Source organism: Notothenia coriiceps, unplaced genomic scaffold (assembly GCF_000735185.1).
Source record: "Notothenia coriiceps isolate Sejong01 unplaced genomic scaffold, NC01 NC01_scaffold00011012, whole genome shotgun sequence".
Classification (NCBI taxonomy): domain Eukaryota; kingdom Metazoa; phylum Chordata; class Actinopteri; order Perciformes; family Nototheniidae; genus Notothenia; species Notothenia coriiceps.
Window position 1 is genome coordinate 77,378 of NW_011343713.1, and position 19,061 is coordinate 96,438.

The window sequence follows — 19,061 nt, forward strand, 5'->3', positions numbered from 1 at the left end:
GAAACACACCTTTTTACGCCTCATATGCCGGAAAACTATTTTACGTCGAAATTTTTAGACGCGGTTAAAACGCTAATACACCGTTAGGCGCTAGCGTCTTTAGCGAAAAAGACCTTCCCAGATGACTCGTTGTGGTTTCCAGTTGTCGCTTAATTTTTGTTATTCACGGCCGACCTATAACTTATTCTTTTTTTTCCAAACTATTTGCGACACTCTTACCAGCGCTTCTTCTTTAAGGTTGACAGGACATAGGTGGGACGTTCGGTCCCCTCCTCTTAGTCGTCTCGAGTCGGTGACTCAAACACACACTCCCTCAGGCACCTAACCAGTTTAACTGGTAGTCGCCCCCGGAATTGATTTGCGAGGCTTGCATTGCATTGCCGAGGTGGCTAACCAGGTAAACCAAAGGTCCATTGCGTTCTGTAGTACTTCTAATGGCGTCTTCTTAGTCCTTGTCACTGCAAAGAGGTTGCGAGTGCGCAAAACCCCTCCATAAAAGGACACAATCTCAAAATTGAGCGATGTCCCCACATGAACTTCCCAAATGAGACGTGTGCAAATTGTACGTATTTTGGAGTATTGTGTGTTCCTGCCATTATTGGCTTTCTCGTACTGTACCTGTGGAATTCAAGTCTATGATTTAGTTTAGGTTACATCCTGGTAATAAGCACTATGATCTTTTCCGAGATTCTTTCTTTGTGGGATTGTTAGGCAGGAGATACCCAGAAGTAATAAGACAGACCGTTCGGAAGTAAGGAATTTTTGTCTTCGAAGTTAACGAAAATTATGTCTCCTTATACTTCCCACATAAGTTTCCATACATATAAAAAATTAATCGAAAAAGAATAGGTTGGTAATCTAAAGGACCTGTTGTTTAGATTCAACTGTTAATTGAAATTACTGACTTAAAGAAACTTTTCACCGATAATTTTGTACTTTTTTTTTTTTTGTGTCACCATTATATAACTGTTATTATAAATCTCTTATGTTATATTCTGTTCCGTCTTTCAAATTATATTTCAGGGAATATACAATCTTAACGACTCCTTGGGCTAAGTTTTACCGGGCCCGGCATTCAAACCTGTCGGACAAATTTCGGTCCTCTTTGGGTTTGTTGATGTCATAGATTGTACATATAAATATATCAAATCGGCACGGTCTCATTATTTTTGAGAACGTACACACAAGGGGAGTCAGTCGTAATGCACGGCCTTCAGTGCTGGGGCCACGTCAGAGACGGACACATGAAGGACAAGTGTCTGTTGAGGAGACTCTCGTTCTTCAAATGGTGCGGACTGATATTTTTCTTCTCCCCCCACAAAGTGAAATGAACTTCACGGTTAGCTTATAAGGACAGTAACTTTTTACACCAAATAGAGTTACTGAAATCAGCCATAGTAAGATTGCAAAAACAAATTCTAACTTTCGTAAGTTGCCGAGTGATTTGTTAAAAATCCCATTGAACTTTATCAAATTAAATATGTTTTGTATATTGATTATTCTACGTTATTTTTGTGGTGGAACAACATGTAAACTTTTTAATTTTTCAAATTATGTTTAAAGGATTTTAAGTCCTGTCTTTTAAACATTAGTAGTAGTAAGGGACTTCTAGACAATGGCAAGTATTAGCGTTTTTAGAGTCTTTCTATAACACCTAACGTTGGTTTTACAATATTTCCGTGTGTACATCTTAGTTAGGCTTTTTTATTGTTTATAGCGTAAAGAATTGTCATTCGGGTCTTCTTTTTACCTTAAAAAAGTTTTTTCGTTTTTTTATTCTTTGATGAGTTTCACCCACTGTTTTGGTTTACGGGATTATTGGGGTATTATTCCGTTATATAGTATAAACCAAATGAAGAATACAAAGGAGAATCGGAACTTTGTTTCTCATGGATTTGTGACATTTTTTTTCCACCAGACAAACTATAGAAAACTCGTAGTCGATATAGGGGTTAAAAAATCTTCAACACAGAACTTTGCGGTCGAGGTCTGGAGGAGAGTTATTTCGTGGCACAGTACATTCTGAACTTTCAGTTTACCTCTTTGCGGGCTGGGTTAGGCAGGAGTGGAGTGAGTCTTTCTTTCAGTGATTCCTAACAAAAGAGGCAGGAAATCGGAATGTCAATTTATGTTTCAACTATTCGTACTCTGTGGTTTTTTTGTATGAATAAAATTAAAAACCAAATTTGTTATTTATGTGTAAATTTGTCTCTTTATGGCTTTATGAGGCTCTCTTTAGAGATATTTTTTCGGCCCTAATCTTGGTCACTTAAAAGACTCTTTCTTTGGACCATTCGTTTATTTTACATTTTACTCCATTTGTTAGTTTTGAGTCCACGAACCTTGTTGACTAGTCTATTTATAGGTATTTATTCGGACTTGGACGTCCTTGAGCTTTTATAGGCAGCGTGTTTGTGGTTCGAGGGTTTGGACGTTGACAGGTAGTTTTGTTTAATTGCTTGACAGGGAGTGTTTTTTGGGAAAGCAGGGGTGAGAGGCAGTCGTACTGTGTGGCCGTAAGGAGGAGTTGGGAAACTAACGTCCTTTTAGGGAGTGGGGGAAGTTTTTTGAGGGAAATACTCCTATCTTTTTTCTCTTTTCTCGTCCTCCTGTATTGTCTCGGTCTCTGCTCACTCTTTGTTGTAGTCCAACCTAAAATGTTTTTAACTCGTCTTGACGTGACGTCATCAGCTCGCGCATCACAGAATGTAAACAACACTGTATAGAGTGAACGTGTGGAGCTCACACGATAGAGAAAACACCAAGATGAAAAAATCTAATCCATCTCATTTACCGACGAACATTTCTACTAAAGACCGGGCAAAAAGTGGGGGGAAACTATTCTGCACCCCGTGCAACTGTGTGTTGGAGCATAAGAGAAAATCGACGGTGACGACCCACTTTGATTCATTCAAACATTCGAAAATGCTTTCTGCTGCTGCGGACAAGAAAGCCAAACAACTCACATTCACCGAGGCATCAACCTCCAAAACCCTTTCGAGGGCTACAAGAAACGAGGTGAGTAGCCTACAAGATTGAAGCTGGTCAGATAACGAACGAGTCAATGAAAACAGAATGAGGCGGAGAAGTGTGTGTGTGAGATTAAAATAGCCCAATTGCTTTTACAATAAATAAACATTGAATGTGTTTAATTGAATAGTAAAGGGGTTTAACGTTAGTGGCAGGTGTGTGTGTCAGAGAGAATAAATAAGACAGCCAATATTTTAAAAAAACATTTATTATTTTTTCCCGCATATTTTGCATATTTCGCAACTTTCCGCATATTTCGCAACTTCACCGCATAAAATCACATAAAAACCCCGCATGTTTAATCGCATAATCAAGGATTTTTGCCCGCGTTTTTCTGGAGGGTCTAGCTCAGGGTGAGTTTGGCTGTGTTTCGCTGTCGCTAAACAAGGAAACCACATCTCCACGGAGCTCAGCGCAATTCACAACGTTCCGACCAATCAGAGCACACTGTGCTCACAGGGAGGGTGGGGGCTGGAGCTATTGGAGCTACAACGAGCCGTTAAAGGCAGAGAGTGAAATTCAGTGAATACACGTAGTTTACAGAGATGCTGTATGATAAACCAAAGTGATTTTGGAAAATTGCACAATATAAATCTATTCTATTCTTCAACAATGGAATTATGATCAGTGGAAATGGCCATGAAATGGGACCTTTAAGAGGCATTATAGCTCTAGTGAGGGGCCCAGCCTTTCGTAGATGTTTCTGTATGTGGCCCTCAGTGAGAAAGGTTTGGACCCCGCTGCTCTACAAGATGTCACAGTTACATTTGAGTGATTTATAATCTTTCTAAATGTGTTGCACATTGTTGGCACTTCTACTCCAACATTTATTGCACTATTTCACCAAATGTTTGACATTCCTACTTCGACGGTTTTGCATCATTTTTGAGCATGTTCACACAAAACTTTGTGCGAAATGTAATGTGTTAGTGTCATTTATGTGTTCCATGTCAGATCCATGTTGAGCAATGAGGAGAATATTTGTCTTGGCATATGTACATGTGTCATGTATCTATTAAGATACTCTACTTAAAGGTAGGGTAGGTAATTCACTTCAGAAACACTTGTTATATTCCATGGAATGCTCTTAACATCCCGATAGCAATGAATATATTAAATGCTTTGACAATAAATACATAAAAAAATGTCATCTGTGTCATTGGTCATGTGCGCGTTTGTGTGTGTTGGAGGAGGGGCTCTGTAAGGAAGTCCGAAGGAAGAGGCAGATTTTTTCCGGTTTGTGTATTTTCAAATTCTAGCGCACTCAAGCTGGTTTCTCCACTCTTACCTTTAACATTTTTGCTTTAAATTTCAGCTAAGAGGAAAAACACTGTATAAGATATAAGATATTGACATATTTCAGGCATTTTGGGGAATTTCTACTCAGGGTTTTTAAGCACATCCTTGTTGTGGTCTTAAATGAATACATTTATTATTAGTTATATTATATTTATTATGCAGATAAGACTTTATTCATCCCAAAGGAAATTCTTGTTTAAATGTTATCATTATTAATGATAACATTTAGTGGCTGATCACTCAAAGTGAAAACAATGAAATAATCCACAGTTTTGGACTCAGTGTTTGACAGGTGATTTATGGGACATGTAGTGCAAAAACAGTTCCAACAAATAAAATAAGCAAAAAATATAAAAGGTTAAAAGCAGGTTACCTCCTCTGTGCAGAAGTTAACTACATATTAAAACAGTACAGTGCTGAGTGGTGCCCCCTACAGGTCGAGCGGTGCGCCAGCGGGCGGCTCCGTGTTGCTCTCTGCTGCAGCGACCGAGCTCTGAGACGTGCAGCCCAGAGCCGACACCGGCCAGTCCCGTTCCGACAGGCTGGACGCTGCACACAGGACGAGAGGAGGGGTCACATGAGACCTACCAGGGCTTGTGTGGGTGATGTGTGAGCCCCTTTACACCACAATTAAAAATCATAATTGTTCAGCATTGCCTTTAACCAACTCTCACTCTTCCTTTGTTTTACTTCTACCTGTTACTGTTATTGTTAGTTTACCTGTTTTCAGGGTACCCACCCTTTCTTTAACATCCCATTTCAAGGGGCCCTATTAGATCCTAAAGCAGTCTGCAGTGTCAAATATCAGGTTTTCTTAAGTGATATTTAAATCAGATGTTTCCTCTTTTAACATTTTTAAAAGATGATCACTTTGGACCTTTTTTATTTTATTCATTTTGATACCTGATGCATTCATCAGAGATGAAGTCATCAGAGAAACAAACACGCTGCAGGGATTGGTCTACCGCTTAGAGATGTCCCGCCCCTTAGCCTATTACGTACAATGTGTTGGAGCACTAGATGTTACATAGTGATGTCACTTTGTTACAGAGGTAAAACAATTGAGTCCAATCGAGACTTTTCAGGCAAGGGGGGGGGGGTTTTTGGGAGAAAACAGCAAAGCAACACATGTATTGTGTCGGTTAAGCGATTGTGTTGAAGAGCTTACTAAAATAACTTATGGGAACTTATAAATGCAACCACTATCATGACCCATGTACATTTGATCTACTTTACTTCCAATTAACAAACTTTTAAGGATTTTAAGGACACGTGGGAATTATAGGACTACAAGTAAGATTTTTTCGGTGACTTAAACAAGTGAAAGGCCCTTTTCGGAACTACTGTAGAAACATGGCAGAGTTTCACTTGGTCATACACTAATGTAGACATAGTTATGAAGATGATGTTACATTTCTTCCTGTGTGTATGTCTCACCTGAGTGGCTGCCCTGGTTGCTCTTGGCACTGTGGGGGTGATGACCCTCGGGGGAGGCAGTGGGTTTGTGGGGGCACTTGGTTTTGTCTTTAGTTTTGCACATGCCTGCAGCCATCAGAGGAACATGTGATGGAGGTTAACAACGAGCACCACAACCCCGGCAGCTGCACCTTACCTTGACATTTGCAGCTCCCAGCCAAAATACATTGAATGATTTTTGTTCCCATAAATCATGTTCAGAACAAAGTGCGGAGAGAGACTCAGCATGAGATGTCAGCAGGTGTATAGTCACTTCCTCATGTTTCACATTACCCTTCCACGGTTTTGTCATATAGTTAAGTTGAAGGTTATTCGCAGTATTTAAAAAGTCAAAGAAAACAAATCATTAACAAATATATATTAAGTGCAGGAATAGACACAGGGCTTATTTGTTGTCTTAACCTAAATAATGTCCGTTTATAAAAAGAAAAGAAAAATACAAGAAATAATAATATTAATAATAGCAACCTATTAGAACAAGATATAAGAAAAAAAGATCAAATATATTTAAAAAATAAAATAAATGTGATTGTGTGATGTGTATGTATGAGGGTATGTTTTCCACAAAAAAAAAATAGTACTTATACTACCACTTATTCGAAAACTATTATTAACTAGAAAATTCAGAGAAATGTTGACTGACTGAAACTTGGGTGCGCGTCCCGATGCTAACCGCTGAGTAAGTATTAATAGCATTAGTTGTATTGTTATTAAGGTACAACAAAGAATATCCATTCATTTTAGCTCACTTTTAGCTGACTATTTTAACTATTTGTCTATTGCATTTTTGGATTCTTGTACCACATTCCTGCATCGTTTCTGAACATCTTTAGATTACCACTGGATTTAGTTAACGACCGACAGGTGTGTTCAAAGATCAAAGCGTTTCCATGGCAACGCCCTGCCAGTGAACGAGAGACAGCCTGTCAGAGAATGTATTGACAATATTGAGCTGCATTATTGCTTCTAAGTAAAAAAGTGTAACTCCAATCAGCTAAGTATCCTAACCAGAGTATTTAGGATACCAGATGAACAACTGATGACTCTCTGTTTGCTATATGTGGAAGTCTGTTTGATTAAATGAGCATATCGGAGCGGCCATGACAAATTTCCCTACATTATGATCACTAAATTATGTATGAAGAGTGAAAATTGTGGCCAGCCGAGCAATAGTTGGAAAAAAAACTCATCAGATTTTCCAGCTCCTCTCCCCTCTAGCCGTGATGTCCCTCTAAGTCTTAACTCTCCCATACACACCCATTATAAAATGTGAAACAGTGTGAAATGTTCACAAAACGTAAGCTGCGACTACGTGAGAACCGTGCTAGCTACAAAATATCTAATTAGTCTAATAAAGTCCATAGTCTCGAGAACTGTTTAAACTTGTAATTTTTGTTCTATGTTAAAGTATGCGTAATCTGTATGGGGTCAAAGTGGGGTGTTTTTGAGCTCTAATAGGAGCTTTTACAGTCTTTATCTAGTTTAGTGTTTACAAACTTATCTTTACAACTTCAAGTATTTGTAACATATCTCCTACACGAAAAAGACCAATCAGTTCATTAACTTGCAGCTGACCTACCGTTAAAATGTTCCGGGACTTTGCGTGGAAGGGTAGGTTCTTTATGTCTTGTTTGATGGATGTTAGGGGCGGTTCCTGCCATTAACTAAGTTACTTATATATTGTGTACGACAAAAGATTATAATAAACCAAATACCATAATAGTAATATTTATTATATCATAATAACAACAACAATAATAATATTAAGGACACACCACTGACCGCTTCGGGTGTGTCTTATGCATAAGCTTTGNTTTGCAATCCGCCAAAAAACCGAGAGAAGAAGAAGAAGAAGGCGAAGAAGTAGAAGAAGAAGAAGAAGCCGACTCGGAGTTGTCCGACTTCAGGCGAGCTTTTTGAGACCTCCCCCGGCTGCGATCGGCTATTCTCGTCTACTTTCGAGGCGAGCCGCAACGCGTCTCAAACAAGCCTACTGTCAGTGTGGCTGTACTCAGCATTTAATCAAAACGCACTAAAGCTTTGGATCTTAATACGTTTGAGAGGCGTTTTGCTGAACAACATGGTAATCACGGCATTCAGCTTTAATAGACATGTCAACTTGATGCTCTGCTCACGGATGAGCATACAAAACTGTTAAGATGATGACCTTATGTGTGTACATTTTTTTTTTCTTTGTGGGGGTCTGCCCCCAAAAAACAGTTTTAAGTCCTGAGAAAGTCAAATAAGACGGTGTGTAAAACTACACTTCCCACAGAAAGTAACCACTTTGATTGAACTAGGCCAGTAGGTAAGGACTTTTCACTGGATAATAACCGAAGAATAAAAGAATGCATGACTGAAGTGATGGAGAACATGTTTGAAGGCAAACAAAAAGAGGAAATAACAGGTCAAGCAAATCCCCCTCTCAGATTCCACAGCAACCAGAAGAACATAAATACTGGCTGGTGATTTGATTAATCAGCTTTGTGATGGGCTACAAAATGCACAGTGCATTTCCTTAGCTGTGGATGCGTCCACTGACACCACTGACAATGCTCAGTTGCTGGTGTTTGTGAGTTTTTATGATGAGGCAAAGGGGGAGTTTGTTGAAGATGTGTTGGGCCTGACGAACCTCAGTGGACACACAAGGGGGCAAGACATTTATAAAGCAATAATGGGAATGCTGAATGAAAGAGGGTGCAGCTGCCTTTATTCATAACTGCAGCTCTTACACTGCGACCCTGAGGGATCAAGGACAGACACAATAACAATGAAAACTGCTGCATACAGATTATTTTTGTTTTTGCAACCTCGTGTTAAGAATCTTGTTGTAATTGTTTAAAAGTTTGAATGACCGTAATAAACGGACCTTTGTGTTATTGAAAAAAAAATGTTGGACCTTTAAGATTTGTATTTGAGTACCCCTGGTCTAGTATTTCAACAGTTTTACGACAAACTGTGACTTTTTTGACATGGAAATGATTTTTTAAGATTGACAAATTCACAATTCACAATTCAAACGGGATTGAAAGATAATCTTTCTCTCCCCATTGACTTCAATACATTATTTTTCAGAAATAAGGTCCCTTGGGGCGGAAGTAGATGGGCGTGACTTCGCCACTCTATAGCTTTTTGTACAGCAACAACAAAAGTACTTTATTCCCCACCATTTTTCATGTGTGGATGACTTCAAATAAAATAACATTTGTATGCGTGTACTAATGAAAAGTGCACGCAGAATTCTCCAACAAAGAGTTTAATAAAGCAATTGTATTCTTGAATTCAATAATACGAAATTACAAATTCATTTTAAAAAATCTGCAAAAGAATAACAAGGGCAAAAAATAATGCTAATTAGAGCACAAATAAAAAAGAAAATACAAAGACAAATCTCGAAATACAGAGACGCAAAAAAAAAGTATATTTTCTTTAAATTATTTGACATTTACTGCATTCCATTGTATTCATTGTATATGCTTCTATTTAAAAAAAAAAAGGATTTATTTGAAAATTAAAAAAATGTATTTTCTCTTTATTTAATGTAATTTATTTATTTGTATGTTGATACCATAGACTCTATATATAGGTTGATACATACAGTATGTTGATCCTCTCAGCATAGTGCACTTAGTACAGACCTGCCTGTATCCACAGTATTTAGGTTTTAGTGGGAAAAATGAACCCACTTACGATTTCACTCTCCACCATCTGCTTGTCGGCCTTCTTCTCCTCCAGCTCCTCCGTTGTCTTGTACAGCTCCTGTGGAAAAAACAACGGTTATACTCAGCAATAATCAACATAAGCAAAAAACCTACTCTTATTTAATCAATTAGGCTTATTTTTGGATTCTTCTGTATATTACTAGCAAAAATAACCTCTGCAGGAGAATGCAAATAATTAGATTGTTTTGTTTTTAAGGTCAAAAGCCAAAATGATAGTCAACCATTGATATTCTGTAATAAGTCAATAGATAAATAATGCAATATGTAGAGTTGTTGCATATTTTCAGTATCAATACAATTATTTAAACAAAACCTACCAATCGAAGTGTGTCTATTCATTATCTTGAAAGGCATTACTTCACCGTAAAAATACAAAGGTTTTTTTTACCTCTATGTGGCTCTGTTTCTGGCTGTTGTCCTCGTGCAGAAATCTTGTGGTTTCAGTAAGTTTTTCACAGTCTGTCTGAAGCTGCAGGATCGCATTCTGCACGTCGTTCACCAGCTCCCCGTTCTGAAGCACACATACACACTGTTATAGACACATAGTCATATTCAAATATGCTTCACAGCGGTCCCAGCTTCGACATCACATTCGCTGAAAGTGAATAGTGTTGCATGAGTACAAAAAACATGACTGAACCTACCACAAATGTATCTTTACAATTCCCAATTTATACACATAGCTTAATAAACAGAACCGCAAAGACTTATGTATTCATGGTAGCATTATAGGGGAAATTATGTTGAAAATCACTATCTGATAAACCACATCTGAACCAAATATCATATTCAAAACAGTGATTTCAAAGAAACTCAATTCACTAACCAATGTTTCAACTATTGGATGAGTTTATATGCAAGTTTCAGTAATCATGGCTCAGTCCCAAAGCAGCAGGACTTGTTTTATTTAAACATTAACAATCCCACATGTGACTGATTACCAGAGGTTAAACACCTGAGACCCACCTGGGACAAGCCCCTACTGACATCGCAGCCATCTTCCATGTTTGTCATCACACAGTGATTCAGCAGAGCAGAAATGTAACCAATATCCATCTAGAATCATTTTTTGAAGACATTTAGAGTTCACAGTATTCATCTACTCATGTAATACTCACCAGAATAAGCCCAGATATAAACCTTAAAGCACCACACGCCTAGCACGCACAATATAAAATGACACCTGACCAATACTTCACATTAGTTTTCCTGACCATTCTGCCGGTCTGTCACGGGATGCATCGCACTTGAAGTTTCTGCACTCACTTTATCTGTGTGTGGCAATACGCATTTCAGTTGCTATCCAATGTTCAGTTGCTGTGTTGCTGTGTTCTGCTTTTTGTATATCTGTTGAATACCAGCAGGGAAAACAAATACCCCCCTGGGACAGTAAATCTGAATCTCATCTATCTTGCCTCTCCGTCGTTGGGCGGCTGAGCTCTGCCTCCGCTCTGCTGCTGGAGCAGGCTGCTCACTGCGTCCTGCAACTGCTCATAGTGCTGGAACAGCAGGCTAAGCTTCCTGCCAACGTTCACCGGTTTGCCTGTGAACGCTGAGCCGAGTCCCTGACTGTCATCGTCGCCCTCATCCTGTCCCACCTCGGACAGGTCAGAGGTCAGCGACTGCATCATGTCCTCCAACATGCCTCGCAGGTCGTCCAGCTGAGGTCAGAGGGCAGACAGCTGACGTTAGACTCAAACTTTTTTAATTGTTTTTAACTACAGGTAAACAGTAACAGGCCTGTCGGTGCTGCAGCAGCATATCAGTATCTGACCTTCACTTAATGACCCTGTGTATCCCTTTTGTTGACTGCCCCCCCCTAACTGACCCTCCTGTCTGACCTGATTCTGCAAGTGCTGGTCTTCTGTTCTCTCCAAAGTTAAAGCCTGTTGAGCTTTGAGCTGCTTCAGATCCTCTTCCAGTTTCTGCACAGACTTCCTGCACATGACGGTACGAACATGAACACAGAACATAGTCTTCTCCGATCTGAACACTCACAAAGGACTAAGTATATCAACGCAACGTGGAGAAAGACCCCACATTTAAGTGATAAAAAGAAAAAGAAATGTCTATAGATTTAGAAGTGCAACATTTATCTTCAGGTTTTCATTTCTAACAAATCAACTTCACTGATTATAATAGGTTATAATAGTTTGGGGTTTTCAATCAGTTTTTGTTTTATTTTATTTTTAACATTGCAATTTCCTTTTAGTTTGCCTTCCATAAGCATCTGCTTGTTTAAGCTTGGTAAAACGACACTTGATCTGATAAAATATCAAAAACCGTTATGTTGTTATTTAATTCTAGAAGACTTTGAAATTGGAAAAAATAAGCACTATTCATAATGAAGCGTTGCAGCATCTGCTGAAAGTTTCTGTGGTTGCTGTCTCCCACCAGGTGATATTTAAATATTCTTTATCTAATTGTCATGGGTTTATCCTCAAGAAATACATATTTTTATATTTTGTTCAAGTGTACAATACTTTTTATTTTTTTATTCTGATTTTAGTAATACAAGTTTGCAATAATAACCTTGTACTGGTGATGGGGAAACTTTTCTCCAATATTTCACTGAGGCAAAATGCAATCAAACTAGAAACATTTCATGTAAAAAACATTCTAAACTCTATATTAATGTTTCTCAAGCTCGAAACTCCTGTAAAGAAGGACATACAAGTCCCACTTTGTTACCATCAACTGTGAACAACCACTACATTATTGTCGCAATCTCTGTTGCATCTTTCTTGTCTGCTTAAGTTTTGAAGGATGTGGCTCAGCTGTTGAGTAGATACATATTCTAGAGATGTCCCTGTGTTTCCTCCTGTCGTTACCTGAGGTAGGATATTTGCTGTCTGAGCTCAAGAGAGGCTTTGCTGTCTGCCTCCTCGTTCCCTGGAGCTGCCTCTGAACTGGATTCTCTGTCTTGACTCGACATGTTCATAAACATGTCCTCCAAACTGTCCAGCTTGGGACAGACACATCGTTTGGATCAGAAAACATAGATTACTGAGGAGTGCACGCTGATGTTCTTAAGTTTCTCACCCACCTTTTCCCGGTCTTTCATCAAGTTGTCTATTAGAGCTTTCTGTTGGTTCAGCTGATCCATCATGTTATTTGATGCATTCCGTGAACCTACAAGTTCAATATGACATCATTAGTACAAGTCAGGGAAGTAAGTAATAGATCCAGGACAGGTAACTGACAGGTTTTTATTAATAATGATGAAAAAAATAAATAAATCTAAAGGCTGTCAATTAAAGTTTGTCTCTGGTCATCTTTTCTCTCCATGCCTAATAAATGCATAATCTATAGCAGGGGTCGGCAATCTTTTTGATATGAAGTGCCATTCAAAAAAAATTATTTTACCGGCGTGCCGACGCTCGTGAACTGTCAACAGGAGGGCGGGGGGAGCCTCGCTGCGGGGAAGCAGTGTGTGGACCTGTCAGGGCAACTTACATAATGCCGAATTTAACAATAAATTTTAATAATTGGTTTGAACGGCATAATAATAAGGACGATCGTACGTTCTGTGATTCTCTAGAGCACACAGATGGCCAGTCCGCCCCTTTGTAGCATGTTATTTCGATGAGAGATGAGCAGATCGCCACTGGGCTTTCAACTAAATACACAGCCACGCAAAAACTGGGGCATTTGTACAGCTCCTTATGGGTACTGCAATTAGTGAAGTGCTTTCCTCCGTGGTGAAACGATCAGCACTGCACCACGGAGGAAAGCGGCAGAAAGTCGTCTGGAGTTAAAGAGAGCGGGGCTGCGTTGCGTGCATGGCTTCCTTCTGCAGGTCTCTGCTCCGCTCTGGCGGCGATCTTGTTCAGGATCCGAAAATACAATTTAAATATTTTGCACACTTATTCCACTTATTCCTAGTGTGCCACTGGTTACGGTGCCAGGGGTTGCCGACCCCTGATCTATAGGTTTGTTGAGAATATATCAAATGTGTTAATGAAAATGAATTTCTATTTAAAATTCGTTACTATCATAAAGCTAAATTATCTTTAATCCCATGCAAGAGCATCTCTACTGGAGTGTCTTTTCTTTTGTATGTCATTTTGTTGGGTTTGGTACGTTTCTGGGTGTCCACCTCTCTAAAACCACTTTGAATACTGTGCTTGAAAACCACAACGCAAAAATCCTAGAAATGTTTCCATTAGATATATTTAATTTATTTTAGGGAAATAGGCCTTTTTGCAGACCCTTTTTTATGATATTATTGTTGTAACTCTTAGTTTTGCAAATTACTTTTTATAAAGACCCTAACCCTTTATTGCAGTGACAGTGTTGAATGGGGGAGACAGAGGGGATGACACACGCCCTCAGGCCAGATGTGAACCCAGTTCCTTCGCTTTGGGACGTAGCCTCAGCACATGGGCTAACAGCTCTACCAACTGAGCTACTGTATATGGCAAATAGGCAAAAAATAAACAACAACAAAAAATGTTTTTGTTGTTGTTTATTTTTTGCCTATTTGTATGAAATGTGCAGTATCAAAAACTAAAGTGAAGTCGAAGGTTAGGGGCTATATTCTGAAGCAGCATATTTCCCAAATATTGGAGTTTTCCTTTAAAATAATGTGATGTAACCTGATTATCTAAATATACAGTATAAAACGTTGTGCTATATACACACATGTGCAATTATACCCTTTTACAATTCACACTTTATTTTTACTCTCAATTTATTTACAATTGGCGAACAGTACCAGCTACCTCTTTCATTTGACATGGTCTTTTTTTTATTATATATATATATATATTCTGCTACCCTTTTTACCATGGTTTACTTATTGTTTTTTGTTTTACTTAATGTTTTTTTTAATTGTTATTAACTTGTGCATATTTAGTAATTTTTTATTTTTTAATATGCAATTCTATTCTCTTTACTTTATCTGCACTATACTTCTGCTGTTGTAATAATGTAAATGTTCCCGTTGTGGTACAAATAAAGGAATTCTGATTCTGTATAGATAGTAGGGATGGGTACCGAGCCCCGGTATTAAACGGGCCCCGGGGCTGAATTATTAAAGACCGTGGTACCGTTAAGCTCCGACGTTAGCGGCCTTTTTATCGGTACTGGAGACATGTAACAAATATATATCATATGTATTATTGCTACACAAACATTATATTGCAGTTTTAGTGTCGCCAACTCCGTTTCTAATACGCAAAAAGACTGCAAAATGCTTCTATGATTATTTTTCTGCCCCGCTTGCTTGCGAGGGGGAGGGGCAGTTTACAAAAACGCGGCTGCTACATGCAGCAACACACACACACACGGAGGAGATGGCGGAGAGAACGCGCTCCGAGGTGTGGTTAAACTTTACCCGTCTCGATGCTCGTTGCCTAAAGTGCAATAAGAGTTTAGCATGTAAGGGCGGTAACACGAGCAATTTGTCTAAACATTTATCAAAAGTGCACCACATTCAGACGGAGGAATGCACCGGGTTCGACTGTCTTTCTAGTAGCTCTGTAGCCCCAGGTCAGGTGTTATGTATGCTAGCAGCAACACACGGAGTTAACTACATTATACAAACATGGGTTAATGATTAGAGGTAACTGAGTTATTTATTTTGTTAAAGTTTCAGCTATTCTGTTTACAGTTCTGTCATCAGATTATTTAATAGGATTTGAAAACGTTGTTGTTTCTTTTGATGTGAAATATTATGTATTTAATTTAAATAAAAAGCAATATTAGTTTGGCTCACAATTCGTTTAGTTAGTTTACCTTTTTTTCTCTCAAAAAGAACCGATAAAAGTAACGTTAAAAGACCGGACTGATAAGCGGTATCGATAAAAGTAGTAGTACCGTTAAAACCTTAACGATACCCATCCCTAATAGATAGGAATTAGCTTTGTTAGTTTGTAGCACGAGGAAATCCTCTACCAGGACACATGGTATGTAGGTATGTGTGTGTGAGTAATTCATTCTTTTAAGGTTGCTCTTTAAGTGTTTACATAATCAGACACAACAATCTCTCATGTAGAATAATAATTCAACACTCATCAGGTGCTATGCCACTACCTTTGTTAGTGATGAGCTCTTTCAGGTGCTTCAGCTGTGACGGTTCCAGCTTTCCTTGTTCCAGCGCAGCAACTCGAGCTTCCAGCTTGCTGAAACTCTCTTTCAGTTTGCCCATGTTCCTCAGGGCATCCACCGTCTCTGCGTAACGCTCCGAGCCGCTGGCCTTTCGAGGCAGGAGCGTAGCAGCAGCCGTCCCGCCTGTTTCAGGATCAGTCTGCTGTGGGGGCCCTGAGGGGACTGAAGGAGCCTCAGTGTCCAGAGAACCAGGAGCTGTGGGCCTGCTGGGGTCCTCCAGGGGGCTGGGGGAGGAGGGTGTGCTGGTGTGAGAAGGCGTTGTGTTTGCAGCAGTGAAGCTGCCGTGGAAAGGTGTGTGTGTGGGTCTGATCCCTTTGGCTGGATCGATAAGTCCTGAATTTACAAGGTCCTGCAGAAAACGTAGAGACAAGGAGACAATACACAGGATTGTGCTGAATGATCACTTTTATTATAGAGTGTTTTAATCAGTCTGTTGGTGGTAAAGACAATGTAACACAAATCTGAACCTTTGAATGCTTTGACAAAGACACAATGTCTGACACCTCATTGACAGCAACATTCATTGATAATACACTGAAAAAACTGAAACATTGACTTTAATTAAATGTATTATGTCAACAAATGTCACATAAAGGTATTCGGATAGTTGAAAGCAATAATATTGCGTTTTTGTTATTTAAACTTCATATTATTGTTTTCAACTACCCTAATACAGTTATGTGAAATCTGTTATTAATTAAAGTAAACGTTTCAGTTTTTTCAGTGTAGGGCTGTACAAATCTTTTTCCTTTACTGTACTAGTTTTAACCAGGCTTTTCGGATGAAGCTTTGAATATCTGTTGTCAATATTTTTCAGGTAATCACTCTAAACTTTTTCAAAGAAATCAGAAATGGGAATATAGTGGTTATTGGGTCAAATGAGTCATTCATTTCCCATGGAACCAGCTTTCTTTAATAAATATAACTTGTCATTGTGTCAGTGCTTGCTTCCTTTTGTTTGCAGCAAACTCTTTTTTGAGCGCAGTGAAAATGTGGTTTTTGAAAATCTAAAAAACAACACATTGTTTGTAGCAGAATAATTGGTTGGATAAAAACATTATTTTTGAGTGTTTTGAAATGATAAGATAAATATTTTTTCTATAAATGTTTACTTTTGGACGCTCTGGAGTTATTGGAAACAAGTCTGAAACAGTCCTAACGTATTCAACCTCTAAAAATATTATAATACTAATAATATTCAAGTACCCTAATCATTATCTGCCTTTAAATGTGGTATGTGGATGTGGAGGCTTATAGGCAGCTGCTCTGTGCATACATAAAGGCACCGTCTTCTACAATGAGGCCTTTTGAATGCTGATTTTTGACCAAGCATCACTACAATCCCCTTCAACGTTGTAGAAATATCTCAAAAAACAGACTCAATGCATGTCAGGAGTTTCCTGTCCCAGTCTGAGGCTGAAAGCAGGCTTGATTCTCTTACTGACGCTTACTGAACTCTGTTTGGATCTCACCTTCTGCAGGATTTCTCTCTCGCTGAGCAGCGATGACTGCATGACGTCCCAGGTCACACACTGACTCAGCTCCTCGGGGGCCGGAAACTTCTGGAATGTGTCCTTCAGAGATTTCTGTCACAGCGACAACCGTTTTAAAGCAATTTTTGGAAAATCTGTCATTGGCAACTTTTGTAAATGTGTCGGAAAATAAATAATCTCAACACACTCACCACAGCTTCCTGCAGAGCGTCCACCTGGCGGCAGCACTTCTCCACTTCGGAGATCCTAACTGCCTCAGCACCAACCTTCAGGACAAAACAGAGGGAATACATGACTTCCTTTACACTGGGGGGGTCAGGTCCACATTAAGACCTGCTACTTCCCTCTTATCAATATAACTGATAATAAATTACTAAAATCTCTGTCGTAGGTATGTCCAAAAAGAAAGAAAATATACGTACATGTCTGCCACACCCTGATCATATATCACCTTTATGTATTATATAATGTTAGATACACTATATTGCTTGTTTTTGTGTATGAAACCGATAGAGCAATTGTTCTACCTTCTCAGGTTTGTGGAGGGTTACTTTGAAACATCTCACTAAAGATAGCTGGCATCTGTGCTTCATAGCGATTTAAATGCTCAATCAGGGGTCAACATTTTTTTTTCTGGCAATTAATCAACTTATTTACTTAAATCTCAGAGCAGATTAGTGTCCCACTTTTCAACCACATCTATACTTCATTCTCAATGTGTTAAAAATATGATTGACGTTAATTATTGTGAGAGGTAACAGTAGTATTCAGCTCCCTTATACAGAGCATCCGGAAAGCATTCAGACCCCTTCACTTTTTTCACATTTTGTTATGTTACAGCCTTATTTCTAAATGGATTAAATTATTTATTTTTCTCAATATCCCACACACAATACCCCATAATGACAAATAGAAAACGTTTTTAAAGAATTTTTTGCAAACGTGTTAAAAATAATAAAATGAAATATTACATGTACATAAGTATTCACACCCTTTGCTTTGACACTGAAGATTCAGCTCAAGTGCATCCTGTTTCCACTGATCACCCTTGAGATGTTTCTATTACTTGATTAGAATCCACCTGTAGTAAATAAAATTGATTGGACATGACTTGGAAAGGAACACACCTGTCTATATGAGGTCCCACCGTTGACAGTGCATATCAGAGCACAAACCAAGTCATGAGGTCCAAGGAATTGACTGTAGACCTCAGAGACAGGATTGTATCAAGGCACAGAACTGGGGAAGTTTACAGAAAAATGTCTGCAGCATTGAAGGTCCCAACGAGCAAAGTGCTCTCCATTATTTGCAAATGGAAGATGTTTGAAACCACCAGGTCTCTTCCTAGAGCTTGCTGCCCAAACCAAACTGAACATCGGGGAGGAAGGGCCTTAGTCAGAGAGGTGACCAAGAACCCGATGGTCACTCTGACAGAGCTCCAGTGTTCCTCTGTGGAGATGGGAGAACCTTCCAGAAGGACAACCATCTGTGCAGCACTCCACCAATCAGGCCTTTATGGTAGAGTGGCCAGAAGGAAGCCAAAGGCACATGAAAGTCCACATGGAGCACCTAGAGTACTCTCAGACCATGAGAAACCAAATTGTCTGGTTTGATGAAACCAACATGGATCTCTTTGGCCTGAATGCCAAGCATCATGTCTGGAGGAACCCAGGCACCGCTCATCGCCTGGCCAACACCATCCCTACGGTGAAGCTTGGTGGTGGCAGCATCATGCTGTGGGGATATCTTTCAGCAGCAGAAACTGGGAGACTAGTCAGGATCAAGGGAAAGATGAATGCAGCAATGTACTTGATGAAAACCTTCTCCAGAGCACTCTGGACCTCAGACTGGAGTCGAAGGTTCACCTTTCAACAGGACAACGACCCTAAGCACACAGCCACAATAACAAAGGAGTGGCTTCAGGACAAGT

General features: G+C 39.2%; 1 protein-coding gene across 1 annotated transcript in view; it reads right to left on the reverse strand.

Moving 5' to 3' along the window:
• Positions 1-19,061, reverse strand: part of LOC104946427 (uncharacterized) — a 36,133-nt gene that overhangs the window by 10,148 nt on the left and 6,924 nt on the right. The window contains exons 3-8 of the mRNA XM_010772268.1: positions 17,323-17,397; positions 17,111-17,224; positions 15,564-15,987; positions 12,574-12,659; positions 9,916-10,038; positions 9,496-9,564 (exon numbers count right to left, since the gene is read on the reverse strand). Coding sequence (XP_010770570.1) covers positions 9,496-9,564; positions 9,916-10,038; positions 12,574-12,659; positions 15,564-15,987; positions 17,111-17,224; positions 17,323-17,397 — 891 coding nt within the window. The remainder of the gene's footprint in view (positions 1-9,495; positions 9,565-9,915; positions 10,039-12,573; positions 12,660-15,563; positions 15,988-17,110; positions 17,225-17,322; positions 17,398-19,061) is intronic.